Source organism: Rhea pennata, chromosome 3 (assembly GCF_028389875.1).
Source record: "Rhea pennata isolate bPtePen1 chromosome 3, bPtePen1.pri, whole genome shotgun sequence".
Lineage (NCBI taxonomy): Eukaryota > Metazoa > Chordata > Aves > Rheiformes > Rheidae > Rhea > Rhea pennata.
The window spans coordinates 18,773,215-18,795,107 of NC_084665.1; the positions used below are offsets into that span (position 1 = coordinate 18,773,215).

Here is a 21,893-nt window from a genome sequence, read left to right on the forward strand (position 1 = left end):
AGTCATAGCCCAATGGATTTCAAGTTGCAAATTGTGCACTATCATCAGTGGGCTCTATATTTGGATGCACATGGTCACAAAGGCGAACAGAATTTAAACCGCTGGGAGAAGCTGCATTTTTATATCTTAAGAGGCTGTCTAGAGAAAGGTAGGCTAAGTGACTTTAAATCATTGGAGAGTAAGAGAAGGAAAAATGTACTGGAAAGCGGTGCTGGGGCAGCAGGGGAAATGTGGTAGGTGTTTGTTCAAAAGCAAAAGCAGGTTTGGTTAGGTCTTGACCACAAATGCAATGGGGAAATGGCAAACAAGGATGTTATGCTGTGGAGTATTTGCAGAGTCCTGTTTCCCCTACTTTCTCTCTCCTTTCTTTTTCTTCAGTGAAAAGGATATGGGTGTTTGGGGGAGAAGCTTAGGAGTGAATTATCATATGAGAGAATCTGATGGAAATATATAGACCAATATTTTGAATGTATGACAAAGTGTCAGTTAAGTGGCTGTGCTAATTGTTTTTCTGGAGGGCAAAGCTAGTTATTTTTGAAACTGGGTAAGAGGTGTGTTAGGAGTGTAAGTTATAGCACCTGTCTGTGCAGCAAGCAAAAACTATTCCTGAGCTGTGTTCTTAGCTAAAAGGTGCAGGTAGTGGAATGGGGCTCAGCAGCCTGGATTGTGTGAGGTTTTGCAGAGCCTTGGTAGGCCTGAGTTTGAGAGACACAAAGTAGTTCCTTTGAGTGATGCAGGTCTCAGGTACAAAATCACCCTTGAAGGAGAACATGAGGAAGAGAGAGGGGAAAAAAGGCGGGGGGAGGGGGGAGGGAGAAAAAAAAAAAGAAAATTCCTCCTCTTTTCCTGTGGAGCAAGATGAATTTTATAATTAGACGTCTGCGGGAGGTTGAGGTCATGTGCCAGAGTGGAGTGACCTGGCTGGAGAGGCCACGGCCAGGGTATTGTAGAAACAATGAATTGATGCTTAGGTGCTGTATATGTGGCAGTGAAGCCTTTGGTTGAATCTCGGTGCCTTGATTTAAGGTGTCCCCTGTAACTGATAGCATAAAATAGAAAGAAAAGAATATGTAAGCTCTGCTGCCCTTGGAGCAGGATTCTGCCTCTATTACTTTTCTACTGCAAGTTAGATTGTATTGGAGAAGTAACCACTGGTTAGATATACTGTTAGCCTAAAGTTCAGGTGCCGGCCGTCTTTCCTTCAATTACCACATGTGTGTCTCCAGAATCTAATTGCTTGTTCAGCCCCTTGGGAAGTGACAGAGCTGATATTGCCAAGGCTAATTATTCCCCAAGGCAGAAGATGTGATAAAATATTAACCTTTGTTAAAAACAGAACCTCAGTTAATTGGCCTCTTCTATGGCACATTCACCTGAAGATAAAAGCTTTTTTTCCCAGAAATTTGTTTGTGGTGCAGTGATCCTTCTGCATGTGCCTCATGTGAAGGTGGAAAGACAGCCAGGAATTTAATAAAAGACGGTGCCCTGCCAGACGCTGTGCCCTAAGGAGGCACTGCTCCATTTCAAGGTGACAGGGTCTGGGCATGGTCACTGCTGCTTTTGTTAGAGAGGGCTGAAGCTTGAAAAGGAGACTGAGTGGGCTGGTGGGCTGACGGCCAGCAGCCATGCCAAGGGTGGACATCTGACCACAGATTTGTTTGGTGCCATGGAGGAGAGGTCGTATGTTGAGACTTTTGCTACTTTTCCATGAAAAAATCACAGAACTTCCTTCCTTCTCCCCACTGCCCCGTCCCAACCCCCAAAATCACCTGTCAGAGCTAGATAATATACTGTGAGTTGCTGGGGCACTTCCAGCACCTGGGATTTGGGAGGAAAGAGGAGAGCAGCTAGGAAGGCTTCTGAGGCCCCAAGGAGGAGTGGATTACCCTGCGCTAGACCTCAGTTTTAGCGGGAGGATGATACTCTCTGGGTGACTTTGTTGCAGTGTTTTCAAACTTCTGGTTTGCAATAATATTGTCACTGCTAATTTTGTGAAATTCGAATTTGGGTAACGTTCTGGTGGACAGGCTCAGCAGAGCTGTGTGGATATCTTATCTCTCATTTCTTCAGCTGTTTAAGAAAAGAAAAATCAGGAGTTAACAATTTTAGGATAACCAAAAGCAAAACATCTAGTGAATCTGAAAGTAAAAACATTAAAAAAAAAAAAAAAAAAAAAAAAAAGTAAGGCCAAAGGGATGTTTATCTTATTCTGAAAAGAAAAAGCTTTCACTTAGATCTCAAATGGTTTTGACACTTTTAATCATCTAAAAATGACAGGAGGTATTTAAAAGCAAGTAATTTCAAATATCAAATGAAAAAATTATCTTGGACTTTCAATGGAACAAATAATGCTGTGAAGTGGAAGTGATTCTGTGATGCATTTTAGAGTACTGGAATCTGCGGAGAGTTGGGTGGGAAAATTTAGTCCAGCTGTAGTGGTTATTCTGGTAGACGGGCTTACGGCTGTAAAGAGATATTAAGGTCTATGATCATCTTTCAGAAGCAAAAAGCACCTACAGTAGTGGTGAACCTGTTGTTCTGAAGCTGGTCACCCATGCAGGAGAAGTGCTTCGGCTCTTGAGGAACAGCAGTGGTTCCTCAAAGTGCACAATCAGTCTGCCGGCAAGTTTCAAAGGCACTGACGTTTTCTGAAGATGCCTTAGGCAGCAGTCTTAGATCTGTTGTGTCAAGGGCCTAATTTAAATAAAACAGCCTTTTATTTAAGGCTCTGAGGAAGGGCAGTCGAACACTGCTAAACGGCAGATTGTGCTCATGTTGTTCATTAATCTGTTCAGCTGGAAGCAGATGTGCTGATAACAACACGAGTCTCAGCCGTGGCCCTCTGCACAGGTATGTTAACAGCTGTCAGTTCGAGTAGCTCCCTCAATGCCATTCACAGAACCTGTGATCAGGATCACAGGATTAGCCCACTGGGAGAGCCAGCACGTTTGCCATTGAGGTTACCCTGAAGCTTGTAACCTTTCACTGTTTTGAGACATCCCAGACAGCCAGCAGACAAAAAATAGTGGGTCTCCATTTTGAATTCCAAGTGTGTCCTTTCATGCAATAGGCACAGAGCATCCTCTTTTTAGATAAGATATGGTTTGTTTTGGTGCCCTTCACTGAGAGCAAGTGAGCAGTGCAGCACAGCACCTAGCTAAACTGTCCTGGCGCTTTCTGGTTATTGCAGAGAATGGGTATCGCTTTATCACTAAGTGCTTTAGCATTCCTGGGGTGCCATTGATCACTGTTAGAATTATCCTATGCCTTTGACTGCCATAATGTATTGATTACTAGTTGTATTGTTATTACATGCCATCAATTACTTTGATAACTTGCTTCAAGTAATTCTGACAGAATAAAGTTATTTTTTTGAATTTTGTGCTTATCTCAGAGTTTCTATTGATTGAATATATTTGCCTAGGTGGAAATCGAACTTGAGTATTAGTAAGCAATGGAACTATTTCTCCAAGGTTCACTGCTATTGACAATTAAGGCCATGATTTGATCTGATTCTTCCATCAAACTCTTACTCTTTAAGCTACGCAGCACCTTCAAGTGCCTGTACTCCATTAAGGGCAGAAAAAGGATGATCACAGGCAATATTTTGGGTTCCTTTGGTCAGATCTTTGCTGTAAGCACTGCAGACTCCTGCCAACTTAAGTGGTTTTGAGTTGTCATGGAATGGAGGTGTATTTGTATTACTTCAGTTATGACTAAGGAGATGATGTGGGAATGAAGACCACCTCTAGTTTCATTTGCCATGTGGTGTCAGAAAGCTACGGTTAAAAATCAGTCTCCATAATGAATCTTTGCAGAAATATTTCTGTCATAATTGAGTGGAATTTGAGGTGATCCTAGTTTTTAAAAATCTTAATATAAGGATTGGTGGCTTTCCAGGAAGGGACAAGTGGCTGGATTTTGCTTTTACTTTCACCACAGTTGAAAACCCTTGATGTCAGTTCTGATCTCACAGTAAAATTGACTTGAGAAATTTGGCTGCTGTTTAAAATTCTGCTGAAAGCAAAGCATTTTTTTTGTTGATTCCTTTTTTCTTTTGCCTCAATTCTGAAAAAAAGAAGGTGTGTGTGTGGGGGAGGGGGGATGAAGAAGCAAGACAGACCCTGAATCTGTGTGGAGGACTCTAGAAGTCTGAATTATTCATAAGCTGCTTTGAAAATCAAGACACACAATCTGGTTTAACTTATTTTAAATGCAGTCATGCTATTCTCTCCTTCCTTTTTAATAGGTTCCTTTTTTCTTCCCCTTTTCCAAAGACAACGATCCAGTGAATTTTTAATAAATTATAAGTGTATGATCTTGTCAGTTTTGAGGTTCACAGGCAGCAGCACATCATGTGCAAAGACGCTTATTTTTTCCTTCCTGCATTTTCCCCTTTCTTCAAATTTAGCTGTTTGATTAATTTTTTAGATAACTATCTTGCAGAGAAAAAGAAGGGAAGGAAAAGATAGATTGGAAGAGGCAGTATGTTAGAGGAAATACTAATTGTGCACTGGCTAAATATAGCACTATTTAAATTTCCAGAAGCTATATAGAAAAAATTTCCTTCTGGGTCAAACTGCAGTTGAATTAAACCCAAAGTTCTCATTTCTAGGTCCCCGCCCTTTTGTGCATGGTAATGGGTGGCCGTCTGGGCAGCTCTGGTCCCTTGCTGGTCCTGTAGCTGCTAGACTTTAAGCAGGCACTAGCTGTCAGTATCATACACACCTACTTAAGAGAACTGCAGAAACTGAAAAGACCTCTTCATCTACTCCATCTTCCAGCCTCAGGAGGGTTATTCTCTTTTGCCCATTTTCTCGTATTTTTATACCGGCTCGTGCTGGGGAGGGGAGAGGTGTGGGCTTCCGCATGTATGCTGTGGGATATACAGCCAAACCAGTTGGCTGCATGGCTGCTTTCTAGAGCTGTCTGTGTTTCGGTTGATTTTATTTTATTTTATTTTTTTTTCCCAGTGCCTCTCCACTCTAGACCTTTTGCTGTTTTCTGATCCTCACTTGAATGCGCGTCTTCCCTCAGTCTAGTGCTACCCTGGCAGTTGGCACCAACTTGCTTCAAGTCATGACTAGTCTGAGGTGGATTTGGATGAGTAGTATAAAAGCAAGGGTTTCTGTATCCTGGTGACATTCCTCTCAACCTCTGTTGTTGTTATTATACCCTGAAGTTTGTGTGTCTGCTCTGATCAGTGACATTTACACTCATTCTGGTGCATCGTGATGGAGCAGTCAGTATTAAAGCTTTTGGCATTACGGCAGAAAATTCAGAGCTTTCTAGGTGAGTCTTCATATTCTCATTCAGCAGCCCCAAAAGGAGGAGAATGAATTAAAACTGAGCTGAGAGACAGCGCTATGTGCTTGCAGATCCGTGTTATGCAGGCCTGCTCTGATAAGCCTGGTGAAGGCTAGCTTGCCTGAAACCTGACCTTGAGCACAGGACTTTACAGCCGGCTCACTGTCAACAGCCAACCTGCTGCACAGCCCAACATGCCAGTCAGTGCATATGCTGTGTGTTGACACTGGAGATCTCCAGCCAGACAGTGCCTGGCCTTCCAGAGACACTGGATAAGCAAACTGTGAAGGAGAAAAGATACTATGATTTTTCACTACCTCTTTGCTCTCAGTTGTGCTCACTGGCCATGCTGTGACTGTGGACACATCTTGCATATACAGAATTCCATAGGAGTTGCATTGCATGTAATATCCCCAATGTTTTTTCTCTCATCTGTTCTCTTTCTTTCTTTCTTTGGCAATTTCACACTGCTATAGACAGGGGTTTCAGAGTGTTGCAGCTGCCTGAATTTGTCTGACTTTGAGACCCTGGATCTAAATTAGTTGATTAATTTTACAGTTTGGCATGGCTCTGGCTTCATTTTCTGAGGCAAGACTTGGTTATCCAGCAAGCACAGAGTAGGTGCTGCATTTTTCATGTTGATTTCCAAGTTATTGTAAAGCTTTCTTTATGTCAGGCCATGAACAGCCGTCTTGCTAGCAGTCTCACTATTAATCTTCCTGAATGATGGGTGCAAAATGTACCCATAGGAGAAGATGATGCTGGCATATCTTGGGAGGATGAAGTAGAATTTTGAAGATCTCAAAGCTGGATGACAAAATATTGTCAAAGTGTGCTGGAAGGAATGTTTGGGGAGAGCCAAGAACAGAGGGTAGTGATGGGGTGTGAAGAAAGCCATGCAGACATTATGTATGTACCTGTATTGTGTGCAAATAATGAATTGTAGTATGATGTTTATACTGCCTAATGTATCTGACATTGACTGTAACATTAAAAGTATCTCTTGAATTTTCCGTTTCTTGAGGGCACAGAGTGATGTTTTTTGGAAGGTAACCTTCAGCTGGACACGGGTTACTAGGCTCAATGTGTGCATAACTGGAAAAAATGCAACGAGCCTTATTACCCAGAGGTCAGAGAAGATAATGCATGGTCCTATCTGGCAGTAAACTCTGAGAATGCACTACCTTTCATGTAAGTTGGCAAATGTTATCCTGGATATATCCAAATCCCCAAATGGCCAGGGCTCTGAATTTTTACAGTGTTTTTGTGGAAGTTACATGTAATTTTTCTTGAAGTAGAAGACAAAATTTAGTATAACACTGGGAAATGGTTTCCCATTGGCTAAAGGCTATCCTAACACAATCCTAACAGGTTGTCCCGAGAGGTGTTACAAACCTGCCTGCATGTCCTCCTGTCCCTGCAGATATGTGAGTGTAAGGCAAATTCAGTATTGTTCATGGCAGAGAAGCTAGGGCTCTAATCCCTTGCTTCTCATGGCTGTTTGCTTTGCTACAGTGGGTCACCTTCTTCTTCCCTAGGGCAGTAATCTTCATTTTCCTTTAAGGGAGTCATTTTTCACACCTAGTTGTTTGTGAAGACTTGTTCCTTCCATTTCCTCTTGGGTCCTGCAGAGAAGAATTACAGTGAATACACTAAGGACACCCTGCTACAATTGTTAGGTGAAGTCACTTAGTCTGGAGAGGGCTGACTTTTTTTTTTTTTTTTTTTTTTTTTTTTAAAAAAAAAGAGGGGGGAGCTCTTCTTATCTTTCTTTCCTGGATTCCTACCTGTTTCTAGAACCAGCCTGACTCGCATCTGTTTAATAAGGTGCTGATATGTTTGTTAATGTCTCTGGTCTTTCTCCTCCCCTTTAGCTGCTGTGATGTCTGATCAGATCAGACTGATCAGATATTGGATGCAGAATAGGAAGACCTGGGTGATGGTGGTTGTTGACTGGCTGAATCCCTTCAGGGGTGTGTACCAGGTGGGCAAGGTCTTTTTACAGTATGTACGTGAGTTGGGAGCTTTGAGTATTAACTCTTCTTTGAAGTTATGGTGGAGTTTTGTGTAATTTAGTTCAGTTTTTCTTCAAGCTAAAAGTTTATATGTTATCGATTTCTCCTCCAAGTATTTTTCTGCTTCTAGTGGAGTGTCCGAATCTGTAATATGCAGCTCATGGCATTTACATTGTTGTGTGACCCTTGATAGCTCTCTTGAGCAAAGATGTAACAAAGCTATGAGAATTAGCCAGACCTTGAGGAAAGTCATCTGAAGCCTAACCCTGAAACATTTGTAGGTTTGTCCATTGGTGATGGAAAAGCTGTGATATGAACATGCAGTATTTCTGACGGCAAGTACCTGTCCTTTGGGCTGGCGCGAGAGGGACAAATATGGCCAAAGGGTGGAGATAAACCCAAGTGTTCTGGTTTAGGTGCAGTGACTGAAGTATTCAGCCCTATGTGTTCCTAAGCAAAAGAGAGAAGAGAGGAACCAGCAGAGAGTTGAAAGAAGGTGTAGCTCCATCTGATGAGGCTGACTATTCAAAATAAACGTGCGGAGAATGCTTTGCAAGTCGCTAGCTGTGTGAGGGAGAATCTGGACTGCATGGAAAATGTTAAAAATTCAAAGCAGAGCTGCTGGCAAGTGATTGCTGTTGAAGCAGAAAAGAATAATGAGCAGAAGCCTGACGAAGGGGGTTTGGGGAGGGGGAAGAGGATAATAATGTTTTAAAGAAAGTTAACAAGACGCAGGAGAGTGAGCATGAGGAGTAAGTTTTAGTGTTTCTCCATAAATGCGCAGAGGCTTGGAAAACACAGTGCAGCTCTCTGGGTAAATGGAGATGGGAATAGCAGATGTTGTGGAAAAAAACATACTCTTTTTGAGTCTGGAAATGGACCAGAAGAGGCTAAGGAACAGGGTCTGTCTCTGTTACTGTTAGTCTTTACCACTGTGCTATTTAGTGGTGTTTCTAAGATAAGCTTTTCTGTGTTAAGGGGCGTTAGGAGTAAAGCCTGCTATTTTAAGTGTAAAGCCAGTTGAAGTGGCCTGGGAATCTGTCATTTGTTGCCTCCATCAGAAGAACTGCTAGGGGTACAGGGGTGGCTGTCTGAGGAGGCGATGGGGTTGTGTTACCCAGCCTCTGTTCAGTAGCATGAAGGTTGCAAAGAACCAAGAATAGGTCTTCAGAGTGGAAGACTTTTGAGATGTAAAAGACATTAATGTGCACTCAGATCTTGAACTGTGCAAGGTTTAGGACTTTGCAAGAGGCCATTGTGATTCTTTCTCTTGACATACAGGATGTTTTGTTTTTTAATGGAGAAAGCAATTGAGCATGGCTGGGTCTCAAATTGCTTCTCAGCTATATTAGAATGTTCAAGGCCTATTTATATACCTGCTGTTCTCCGATGGCTTTCAAAACATAAACCCACCATGCTCACAACTATTTAAAGCTACGCTGCCCTATTTCTGTACACCAGACAGAAGAAAACATAGAAGAGAGAGTGGATCATTGAACTTTATAGTGCTGGAAGACCTACCATGTGCGTGTAAGCCCTCTCACAATCATTGCATGGGACAGAGAGGATCCCCTGCATTGTATGATGAGTGCAAGACACTCTCTACTCCCTGTCTCTTCAAATGGGTGAGCAACAATTTATTCCTGAGCTATTAATGGCAGATGGAGAATATGGAAATGATATGTGCTGCTCATTCCACCCTGAAGGAAGTAAGGTGAACAGCCAATTTAGGCTGGGATTTTCAAGGGGTGATTTCCAAGGTGTCTGCAGCAGAAGCTGAGGGCTCAACTCCCGCCAAATCCTTAGGGAAAACCAAGGGTCTACAATTCCTGAGGAGCGTGAATTCCAAGTTGTGGGACTCAGATATCTGTAGCAGCAACCAGTTGCAAAGAATGAAATGGTTACATCGTTTTTTTTGCTTGGAGTTCTTGGACCCCATTCAAAGCTCTAGTCTGAATATCTGCTACTCAGTAGTGAGGGGAGTAGGAGTGTGTGTGTGGAAGGGGAGAAGAGTGCAGTTGTCAATCCAAGCCTTTCTTTGCAGGCTGAGATACTGTTTGTCCCTCATGTGTCCCCCCGCCCCCCCGTGTGCTAGTTTAGTGCAAGCCTAAATGTCTTTTTCATAAGCAGCCTCCTGATCTTAGAAGTGCTTGGAGATGGAATGGAAGGTAACCTAAAGCAGAGAAGAGAAACTTCCTATTAAACGAAACGCTGACTTCTTGAGTTCTGGGAGGGAAAACTAATTGTGTCTCTGGCTGAATGCTCTGTCTGAGAGGCTAGGCTAGCCGGCCTAAAAATCTGACTTGTCATGGGTCCCCAGCTGCTCGGAGCTGGCTGAGCAGCCCACGTTTCCAGGCAGTTCAGCCTGGCATAGCGTTCAGACTACCACTTGTTTCTCTAATATTACTCCACAGTCCTGTTGCAACATTTCAAAGCATGCAACTTTAAATGACTTCAGCCTTTGAGCTTCAATATACTGCAAGTATAAGCCAAGCACTTATTCCCTATCTTTTTTTATTTTGAAAGAATCTAAAAAACAATCCTCAACTTCTTACTAGTTTCCTGAAAATACTATTTTTTTCTTCTTGTTGGCAATTGGATGACCTATGAAATATCATAAGCAGCACAAAACATTTATCCAGTGACAGCCTGAGGTAGTTCAGGCAGCTCTTAGTGGGTTTATTTTCATTATTACAGCAATTTTAGGGCTGCATGCTGCAATTTTCACTTGCAGTGAGGTATTAAATTGAAATTACCCCAGATGTAATTGTCACACAGAATAATTCTGGACATGCTGGATTTAATGCTTTTCCAAGCTGTGGTTTTTATTGCCCAAGCAAGTGCCAAAAAAACACTTGTAATCAACAACTTAAACTGAAATCTGCCTTCTCAGAAGCCAGGATGTTTAGCTACAGTTACACTGGCGGGATGGGGGGTGGGGGGTAAAGGAACCAGCTGGAGGAAACTCAGTAGTATTTATTTATTTATTTATTTTCACTCCTCCTTTGACTAACTTCCTCATGCACTTAGCAGCCTTCTCCTTTTGGCCATAGTTTGGGAGGCTCCTAATGGATTGGCCCACATGTAAAATCCCATGTAAGGGCAGTATTAAGCATCACATATGCTGCTCCCCAAGCACTGGAACAAACCTCACTTCAGGGACACAAAAGTGCTTTCAAAGGATGGTTTGCTCTCCTGCCTTGGAAGCACCTCTTCAGGTACAGCACCTTCTCCTTGGAGGTGCCTCTCTTGCTTTGGAGAGTGGGACCCATCTGGCAGTCTCAGCCTTAGTTTGAGTTACTTTGGCAGTTGGTAGCTGGAGAGGTGACTCCCAAGGTGGTCTAGTTATATGCATAAATGCAAAGTGAGATTATGAATGCTGTTGAATCCAAGCAGGAGCGCTCCTTCCCCACTCAATAGCTGTAGCACAGTGATCAGTCCCATCTTTAAGATGTTACAAGCTTCATTACCTGGAAGTCAGGGGCAAGTTGCAGAGCCAGTGACAAAGCTTTGGAGGTGTTTGTATTGGACATTTCAGAATTTCCAGTGTATGCACACTTTCTGATTAGATTGATCGAGGGCATATTCATCTGCTGCTGCAACAACTGGAGTTTTTAAGACAAGGTATTGTCAAATACAAGGAGTCTTAATTATCGCCAGCAGGCTCAGCCAGTGTGCAGTATCCCTGATATCCCCACTTGTGGGTAGTACATCATGCGTACATTGTGGCATTGCTTATTAGCTGTTGTAATAATGTAAATGAAGTATTTATGACTTAATATTTTTCAGCCTTTTTCATTCTTTTGCCAAGAATAGCTTCCCTTGTTTGTTACCCAGAACCCCTCTTGATGCCATGCTTAAAGTGGGTGGAAGGACACACATCTGGGAGCAGTTAGGAGGTAATTGTATATAAATAGCACAGAGCAATCATAGTCCATCACTGCTGCTTTGAAAAGCAAGCAAGAGCTGAGCCTGTGCACAGCACACAACAGCAACAGTTTGTTTCTTGTGCAATCAAACTGGGAAAGTTCAGTTTAAGTGCATTGCTGAAAGACGCAAGCAGCCACAGTGACCCAGATTGGTAACTTTGGACATAACCTGGTGCTGTTTGGTAATTCAGAAACTCTCTGCCTTTTAGCATCCCTGAAATGTAACTTTGATGAATGAGGGTATTACCACGTGGGCCAATGTCATCAAATTTTATTCTGCAGGCTGACTGGTCATGCACCTTTGGGGTCCTTTGAGGATGTATATAGAATTAGAATTGGCTGAATAATGAATTTTTTGCACTGGTGACTATGCTAAAAGATGAGTGGCAATGGGAAGTTTGGTTTGGTCAAGCAGAGACAGAATTTAGAAAAGGTTTTGAGTGAAACAATGAAAGAAAATGGCATGTAATTTAGTATGAGCTTGCAAATACTCTCTTTCACCCAAGATGTCATCTCATTTCTGGAAAAATTTAACCCACTGTGTACTCTTTTTACCTTTAATTTAGGTCACTTTGTGAACAAACAGCAAAGTAATTTCAAGTGAAAAGATGAAAAACTTCAATAAAAAAACCTCAAACATTTTAGCGTTTCTGAGTGTAACATTCTCTACTGATAATATCAAACTGCAATATTTGGTGACTTGTATTTCCTTTCTCCTACCCCTACCCCACTCAATTTTCTTGTCAGTTTTTGACTTAGCCTTGCAGAAACTGTGGTCTAGAGTTTGGGGGAATGGGTTTATGGTTTGCTGAAAAAGTAATTGCCTGATTCCATTTCCTGCTTCATTTGAGCAATGTATTGGAAGCATTTGGGCAGTCGGAGAGGAGTGTACAAGTGGTATGTGGGCAGAAATAAGTACAATTGCTGTGATTCAGAGCTCACTGCATTGGGTGTTATGTGTACTCCTGATACAGGTATGTCATCTTAAAGTTACTGCAGGGCCTAAAAGGACCTAGAAAGATCAGTAAGATGGAAGAGATGTATGCAGACTTCCTGAGCAGCTGTATGGTAGCATTGCTCTTAGAAAACTGTGAATTTCATCAGCTAAAAGTCAAAGTAATTAAAACAGCTATGAAGACTTAACCTGGGAAGGAAGGCAATAGGTGGCTGTGGTTACAATTGCTGTCTTGATCGTCTAAAGAATGTTCTGAACACTACTTAAATACCCTTTTCTGTTCTGTCAGGCTATGTCATGAAAGCAGAATGAATAAGGAAACAAACAATTCAGAAGCACTTACCTAGCGACCAAGCTACAGAAATGGTTGCTTTAGGAAGTCAGAGAAAGAAAGCTGAAAGCTGGAATTGAATGGCACTTTTTACATCTACTAATAAACCATGTAGACAAGAAAGTCCTTGCAGGACAGGTCTCTTGGCAGCACACATGCCTTTCTTTGGCAGCCCCTTTCAAGACCCACTCCTTTGGTGCCTCTGTGCTTTCCCCTTCTCTCAACCTTCACCCTAAGAGTACAAGCTTTTTTCCAGCCAATTCTGGGATTAAGAGCCTTGATGTCTGTCCCCAACGAGAAATTCCTTGTAGGACAGGTCTGTGGGCAGCACGCTTTTCTTCAGCAGCCCTTTTTGAGACCCACTCCCACAGTTCCTCTACCCTTTCTCCTTCTCTCAACCCTAACACTATCTGTAGGAGTATAAGCTTTCTTCCGGCCAGTGCTGGGATTAAGAGCCTTGATCTCTGGCCCAAACAAGAAAGTCCTTGCAGGACAAGTCTTTTGGCAGCCCCTTTCAAGACCCATTCCTACTGAACCTCCACACTTTCTCTCAGCAGTAACCCTAAGATTATACTTTCAATTTACTTACAGCTGCGAGAGCCTTGACTATGCATTTTTTTGCGCCAAGGTCTCATTTCTTATCTCATTTATGCTCATGTACCTTTTCTGAAGGATGTAGTATCCCAACTAGTATAAAGCTGATCAGAATGATCTCTAAAGTTTAAGACACCATAGGCAATATAAAGTATCAAGAGCCTTTTAATAGCTATTCTGCTTGTTTGAGGTTGACTATTTTCAGCGTTTTTGTAAAAACTTTTGAAAGTTTGAATTAAATGGATGGGAATGAAAGGGAAAATCTTAGGTATCTGAGTACAAAGCTCTTGCAGGCTTTGTGGGAGAGGCTTAGCGGAGAATATACTTCAGTGTTGGGTGAAGAGGAGAAGGCGATTACCCCATAGATAGACTTGGAGGCTCTGTTCAGTCCATCGCCTTTACAAATCGGTAAAATGTTTCATAGAATCATAGAATCAGTAAGGTTGGAAGGGACCTCTGGAGATCATCTAGTCCAACCTCCCTGCTCAGCAGGATCACCTAGAGCATGTTAGACAGGGTTGCATCCAGGTGGACCTTGAAGATCTCCAGAGAAGGAGACTCCACAACCTCTCTGGGCAACCTGTTCCAGTGCTCTTTCACTCTCACAGGAAAGAAATTCCCCCTCACGGTCAGGCAGAACTGCCTGTGCTTCAATTTCCGCCTATTGCCTCTTGTCCTGTCACATGGGACAACTGAAAAGAGTTTGTCCCCGTCGTCCCCTTGACACCCTCCCTTCAGGTACTTGTACACATTGATCAGATTCCCCCCTCAGTCTTCTCTTCCCCAGGCTCAACAGGCCCAGCTCTTGCAACTGTTCCCCATAGGGCAGGTGCTCCACCCCTCTGATCATCTTTGTAGCCCTACGCTGGACTCTCTCCAGTAGCTCCATGTCTCTCTTGTACTGGGGAGCCCAGAACTGGACACAGTACTTGAGATGAGGCCTCCCCAGGGCTGAGGAGAGGGGCAGGATCACCTCCCTCCACCTGCTGGCAACACTCTTCCCAATGCACCCCAGGAGACCATTGGCCTTCTTGGCCACAAGGGCACATTGCTGGCTCATGGTCAACTTCTCATCCACCAGCACTCCCACGTCCTTCTCTGCAGAGCTGCTCTCCAGAAGGTCAGCCCCAGCCTGTACTGGTGCCTAGGGTTATTTCTCCCTAGGTGCAGGACCCTGCACTTGCCCTTGTTGAACCTCAGGAGGTTCCTCTCTGCCCAACTCTCCAGCCTGTCCAGGTCTCTCTGAATGGCAGCACAGCCTTCTGGTGTGTCAGCCACTCCTCCCACCTTGGTATCATCAGCAAACTTGCTGAGGAGGCACTCTGTCCCCTCATCCAGGTCATTGATGAGAAAGTTGAACAGGATGGGACCCAGTCCTGAGCCCTGGGGGACCCCACTAGCCACATGCTTCCAGCTAGACTCCACACCACTGATGACGACCCTCTGAGCTCTGCCTTTCAGCAACTTCTGGTTTTACACAGTTGTTAACTTAAAATCCTGAGAGGTTAAGCAGTGGAACTGATGTAGTAGGAATTGTTTGTTATGTTATGGTAGTACCCAGAATCCCCAGTACTTTGACAATGGGTTCCCATTCTGCTGAGTGCTGTGTAAACATTAACGAAATGGAGATGCTGCTTTGAAGAGACTTTAGTTTGAACAGATAAAATACAGAACAGTGAAGAAATAGGCACAGAGAGGTAAGCTGATTTGCCTATGGTCATGCCAGGGTCAGGCACAGAGTCAGGAGAGGAGGGTAATTTTCTTAACGCTGGGCCAGAAACTCACAGCCTGATGAACTTTGCTTTTCTAAAGAGGAGCTGTAGTTTCGAAGGAAACTCTAAGCTTACAACATCTAACGGTGGAAGGGAAACTCATATTTGTAAGTTGGATCATGTCACCACATGGCATTGGTGACAACCAATTGATAGTGGATAATGGTGAGGAGGGAATGCCTTTCTCTTCCTGCTTCCTATGGATGTGGAAAGCTGATAACTCCAACAGGGTGCTAATTGGGAAGCTAATGTGGTTGGAGAAAAGGATTGAAAGAGAACACCTACATTCCCATCCCTTTCTAATAACCTCTTTCTGTGCTTTAATCCTTAGTGACTTATTCTTGGATTTCTGGTTTCCATCAGAAAGGATTCATGCAGGAAAATTCACCCTTAATACTAGCTGGAGGACCATCTACTTCTAATGCTTTTGTTAATGAAATGAGATTGCATTTTTAATTTCCGCTCTTGAATGACCTTTTCTTCTTTCTCTCTCCTCAGGTGTATGACTTTACACTATCGTCCGGATCTCCCACCAACTAGCGTCATCATTACCTTCCACAATGAGGCCAGGTCTACTTTGCTAAGAACAATTCGAAGGTAGGAGCTCTCCGTTCTTCGGAATATATTTGTAAAAGTTTGTTTGTTTGTTTACTTGTTTGTTTGTTTTCACTTTTAAAGGGTAAGTGGGCTAGAGATTTTCATGAATAAAGGCAGAATCTCTGTGTGCCCACCACAGTGAAATGACTGAGCCCGACAACTATGGTCTCAAGTGAAACTAGCAGGAAAACAAGTCTGTAAGAGGTAGTATTTTACAGTAAAATGCTCATAAAAGTGAGTAAGCGTGCTCCCTTTGCAGGCTCTAGCACTGGACACTCTTGAGAGAAAGACATAAGATTAGACAGAGTCTAGGATAACAGTTTGTAAATTCAGCTGGGTATCAGAGCTCAGCTGTATTCTGTCCTGGTTGTCTAGGGGCAGCTATTATTCTGCAGATGCTGCTCTAGTATTGCTATTTGAGCTTCTCCAGTGACCCATCAAATGCCAGCAAGGCTTCATAATTGAGAGCTCTGATGTTGCACACGCAAACTAGATTTTCAAGGACAGTTTCTATGGTCTTTGGGATACACTGTGGAGAGCTCTGGGCATGTGGCCATTCTTTCATTTGTTGGTTTGTTCTTGGCTGTGTTTTGCTATAGTAGATACAGTAAATGCTTTCTTTTCACTGCAGGTTTTTTTTTTTTTTTTTTTTTTTTTTTTTTTTTTTAAATCAGCATTTAATCCCAATATGTGCCTTGAATCCACAAGCTCTCTTGTGGAAAGATTTCGTAAGATGTATCCTCCACACCTTCAGAGAGGTCAGTTTGTCTATGTCTTGTCTGGAGGGGTACTGCTGAGGGAACTTGGACATTATGTGACAGTATTAACTGCTTTGCAGGTATGTTTTATGCTCATTTAGTTAAGACTTTGCTAGCAGTGAGTCAGGCAATAGGTTCCAAGATCCTGTATGTGCCCATGGCCAGCTCTTATTTGCTCTTCAGAAAGAAAAAGTGTGCAATGCAGGAGCAGCCCAACCACAGGAGCATACTGGGGCCATCTTTGCTTGCCTGAAGGACAGCAAGACCCTTGATCCTGTCACTTCTTGTTGTATCTGTTCTGGGTGCTCATTGTGAAGCAGGATTTTTGGCTGCATGATATAGACAAACCTGTATAAGGTGGGGGACGTGTAGGCACCTTTCTTCAAACTGTCTGATCAGATGAAGAAAACCAGTACAATCTCACTGAAAATCCCTCAGCTGTGTTGATGTAGGTCCAATTGCACCCTGCAATTGCAGCCCAAGTGCACCCTGCTGAAAATTTAGTCAGTTAAACCACAGCTTTTGCAGGGGGACCCTTGCCATCATCAGTCCTGATCAGATGGGGTTGCTGCCTGGGGGTAGACTTACTTTTGCTGGTGAGTACTTCATCTGTGCCCCATTCTCTTTGTGACCTCGATTGACTCTTTTTCTGAGAACAGCATCCTCTCCCAGGTGAATTTTTTCATTGCTAACAAGAGAATTTGACAGTCCTGAAATTGAATTCTTGCTTTGCTTTATGGTTTCACACCCAATCCAATCTCCTTCACTTCTTACTTTATAATCTGTCCTTGCTTTCTCTGTTTAGTGCGTGTGGATTTCAGACGTGCATTGCACTGACACTTTATGTTATGTACCATCTCCTTGATCCTGGACCTTCTCTGTTATATTTACAATACCTTGGGTGGGTTTGCCATCCTCCAAAATTCATTGTAATGGCGATCCAAAGGCAAAGCCTAGCACAGTCCTGCTGAGTTGTAGATTGTTCATAACACATGTAAGGTGCAATGATGGGCTTTAATCTCTTCTCTCCTCCATAACTGAGTATGTGACTGACCTGGCAGAGACAGTCATGAGTGGTGTTGCCATATGAGAGATACTAGAACCATGACTTGCCTGTTATGCCTAGATCCTTCATATCTGGCTTCGTTAGAGAGATATGATCAGTCCATTGCAGTGAGGGCACAGTTAGAAATAAAGATAGCTAGAATTTTTCCTTCTTCCTCTGAGATATTGTCTTCTGAAGTTCTTGATCTCTGCATGGAAAATGGCTTCCTTTCTTGTTCCTTGTGTTTATTTGATTTATTAGGTGATTGTGATTTCACTCACAGCTTCTGTCCTGCATACTGCTCCTCCCCACTCACTGATTTTTGCCTGAGTACTTTAATTTTCACTGAGTGCTAAGGCTGAGCTGTGTTGCAGACTCAATATGCTGCATTTGGCTCTTGGTGTGGATGCAAGTGCTATGGCCCATAAAATAGAGATGCCAACACATGGCTTCTGCTGCTGGCCTGTGCAGTGCACCCATTACACAAGTCACATTGTGAATGTTTGTGATGGCTCATTTATGAACAATTTGCATTGTCAGAACTGCTGAGAAAAGCTAGTGGACTGTGTTGAATAATGAATTAATTAAAAAGTTTCACAATCTTTTCTCTCACCGTTTGCCGGCTGGGAAAAGGTGGGGGGGATTAAATTAATTGAATACCTGAATCTCTGCAAATGATGTAGTCAGCATATTTATAAATATCTGTGTAACTATGTGAATAGGCATAAGTGTCCAAGTTGTAGGGGCTGGGTGTCATGAAAAAAAGGGAAATAAAGAAGGGTAACAGGGGCCAGAAAGGAGGAGAAAATGAAGAGAAAAGTGGCTCTTGAGAAAATTTTTACTACGCTGGCAGTTAAGAGACTGTCATTGGATTCTTGTTTATGCCATCTGCTTTTGGAATGACCTTGGGCAAGTTTGTTATCTCATTGTGGTTCCGTTGCATGTATTTCATGTTCTGAGGCTCATTAAAGATGGTAAGGTGCTCCAGCAGTGTGGGGATGGGACCATACAAATAACCCAAGGAGAGAAGGCAGGAGTGAAGGAGAGAATAAAGAACACAGACTTTTTTTTCTGAAACCTTTAGTTTCTTCTCCTCCCTCTCTCTCTGTCCTGTGCTATCCTGAATTTAAGAAGGGATTCCATCTCAATCCCCAGCTCTAGCTACCTGGCTCTTCTGCAGGGGGAGCTGAAGTATGTCCAGGAGGGCATAGCAGTCACTGGAGGGGAAAGAACAGTGAGGCCAGTGAAGGAGCTGGATTCATTATCGTCTAGGGTCACACTGAGTGTTAAGGCTCTCAATGTGACAAGTAATAGTGCCTCACCATCGTGAAACACACTGTAGTTAAGAGGATCACGATACCATCACATGCTACGTCACTTGCTTGTGGGAGTATTATCCTCTTTATTTTGCCATTCCTCCTCTGCAGGCATCAGCACACTTGCATGCAGAGAAGCAGCCTCCACTGCATGGAAATGGTACTTTAAGGATTTGATCTAGGGAAAATGTGGGCCCGCTACTGAACGGGGCCGGGACCCTGGTGACAAGGGATACAGAGAAGACAGAATTACTGAATACCTTCTTTGCTTCAGTCTTCACTGCTAAGGGCAGCCCCCACGAATCCTGCAGCCAGGACATGAGGGAGAAAGTCTGGAGAAGGGAAGACTTTCCTTTGGTTGAGGAGGATAGGATTAGAGACCTTCTGGGCAGGCTAGACATCCACAAATCCATGGGCCCAGATGGGATGCACCCACAGGTACTGAGGAGGCTGGCAGACGTTGTTGCCAGGCCACTCTCCATCATCTTTGAAAGGTCCTGGAGAACTGGAGAGGTGCCTGAGGACTGGAAGAAAGCCAGTGTCACTCAATTCTTCAAGAAGGGCAAGAAGGAAGACCCAGGCAACTACAGGTTGGTCAGTCTCACCTCCATCCCTGGTAAGGTGATAGAACAGCTCCTTCTGGATGTCATCTCCAGATATATGGAGGAGAAGAAGGTGATCAGGAGTAGCCAGCATGGATTCACCAAGGGGAAATCCTGCTTAGCTAATCTGATCGCCTTCTATGATGGAATGACTGGCTGGGTAGATGAGGGGAGAGCAGTGGACGTTGTGTACCTTAACTTCAGCAAGGCTTTTGACACTGTCTCTCATAACATCCTCCTAGAGAAGCTCAGGAAGTGTGGGTTAGAGGAGGGGACAGTGAGGTGGATTGAGTACTGGCTGAAAGGCAGAGCTCAGAGGGTCGTCGTCAGTGGCGTGGAGTCTAGTTGGAAGCACGTGGCTAGTGGCGTCCCCCAGGGCTCAGGACTGGGTCCCATCCTGTTCAACTTTCTCATCAATGACCTGGATGAGGGGGCAGAGTGCCTCCTCAGCAAGTTTGCTGATGATACCAAGGTGGGAGGAGTGGCTGACACACCTGAGGGCTATGCTGCTATTCAGAGAGACCTGGACAGGCTGGAGAGTTGGGCAGAGAGGAACCTCCTGAGGTTCAACAAGGGCAAGTGCAGGGTCCTGCACCTAGGGAGAAATAACCCTAGGCACCAGTACAGGCTGGGGCTGACCTTCTGGAGAGCAGCTCTGCAGAGAAGGACGTGGGAGTGCTGGTGGATGAGAAGTTGACCATGAGCCAGCAATGTGCCCTTGTGGCCAAGAAGGCCAATGGTCTCCTGGGGTGCATTGGGAAGAGTGTTGCCAGCAGGTGGAGGGAGGTGATCCTGCCCCTCTCCTCAGCCCTGGGGAGGCCTCATCTCAAGTACTGTGTCCAGTTCTGGGCTCCCCAGTACAAGAGAGACATGGAGCTACTGGAGAGAGTCCAGCGTAGGGCTACAAAGATGATCAGAGGGCTGGAGCACCTGCCCTATGGGGAACAGTTGCAAGAGCTGGGCCTGTTGAGCCTGGGGAAGAGAAGACTGAGGGGGGAATCTGATCAATGTGTACAAGTACCTGAAGGGAGGGTGTCAAGGGGACGACGGGGACAAACTCTTTTCAGTTGTCCCATGTGACAGGACAAGAGGCAATGGGCAGTAATTGAAGCACAGGCAGTTCTGCCTGACCGTGAGGGGGAATTTCTTCCCTGTGAGAGTGACGGAGCACTGGCACAGGTTGCCCAGAGAGGTTGTGGAGTCTCCTTCTCTGGAGATCTTCAAGGCCCGCCTGGATGCAACCCTGTCTAACATGCTCTAGGTGACCCTGCTGAGTGTGGAGGTTGGACTAGATGATCTCCAGAGGTCCCTTCCAACCTTACTGATTCTATGATTCTATGGTCTGGTGTGGCAACCTCTCAAAGTCAGCAAGGAGCAAGCCTTGCCCTGTGCACCCATTCCTGGTGACCAGGAGGGAAGAGAAATGCTGCCTCCCCTTGAAGCAAGGAGCAGGGTTGGAGGGAGACAGAGATGCAAAAGACCTAGATTAATGCTGTAATTCCAGATCATCAGGTCTTTTGTGTTTTGGCTTTCTCCAGAGGGTTGGTAGCAGTTTTGGATGCTTTATGGCCAGTCAGCACTCACAAAGGCTCAACAGGAGAGGGGTGTGTGAGACACTTCTGCTTGGCAGCCTGCTGGATGAGAGGAGTGGCAGTGTTTGGTTGTCCAAGTGCATGTCTGAGCTCCTTGGGAGTACCTGGCTTCAGATCTTCAAGGAGACTGATGGCAAGTGAGAAGCAAAGAAGGGAAAAAAAGGAAAGGCTCAGAAGACCACATATAAGCATCGGAGCCCTAAATTAGGAATTGTGGGGAGGAGTGAGTTGGGACTCTTGCCAGCTCCCTGTCTCTCTCCACCTAAGCTTCCCAGAGCAGGCAGTTTGCATAGGGCCAAGTTCCCCGCTGCTGGGTGAGCAGATTCTGATGATTTGGGGTTCTGTCCTAGCAGCAGTAGAAAGGCACTGTGGCTCTTGTACAGGTTTGGCAGCAATACACCTATTTTGGCTACCATGACAAAAACAAAGAAGAGAAATAGTGCCTCATGTTGGAGATGTGAGGACCAAAAGGGGACAGGATTTCCAGAAGAGCTGGGTTAATGCTCAGGTGGAGGACCATGCTGAGGCTCTGTCCCCTACTTATGCCCCCTGTGTCGGTGGTTGTGGTAGGTCCCTGAGTGCAAAGTACCAATATGAGGAGGAGGCTGCCTGTGAACCTGCAAAGACACTGACTGGCAGCTTGCCTGTGGTATCTAGTGGTACCTGCTTTTCATCCCTGTCACAGCAGGCATGTGAAGGTTTTCCCTTCAGGACTGGCTGTGCTGCAGAGGACAGGCATTAAAGCAGATTTTCCGTGGCACCTGGCACAAGAGCTACTATCACGTAAAGGTTTGCAGTCCATCCTTCTGCCCCTTTTACGCTGCACCCACATTAAGTCACCTTCTTACCCTTTTTCTCATCTGTGGATATGTCTTGGGGAGGCTGATTGCAATATGGCTTTAGACACTTGAATCCTGGTGGCAGTGGAATCAGGGAGAGGGCTGCTTTTTGACTCCATGTCTCCACATTGCCTAATAGTGTTGTTCCTTTCTAGCTTAAAATACTGAGCCCCCAGCACGCTTTCCTTTCTCTTTCTGAGGCAGGCTGTGGTGATTTAAGAGTCGTCACCTGTTAACCATT

The 21,893-nt window shown here is 44.3% G+C and overlaps 1 protein-coding gene across 1 annotated transcript in view; it reads left to right on the forward strand.

The window, feature by feature from the left end:
• The window catches only part of GALNT14 (polypeptide N-acetylgalactosaminyltransferase 14), a 136,062-nt gene that overhangs the window by 73,675 nt on the left and 40,494 nt on the right, over positions 1-21,893 (forward strand). The window contains exon 3 of the mRNA XM_062571295.1: positions 15,402-15,500. Within this exon, the coding sequence (XP_062427279.1) occupies positions 15,402-15,500 (99 nt within the window). The remainder of the gene's footprint in view (positions 1-15,401; positions 15,501-21,893) is intronic.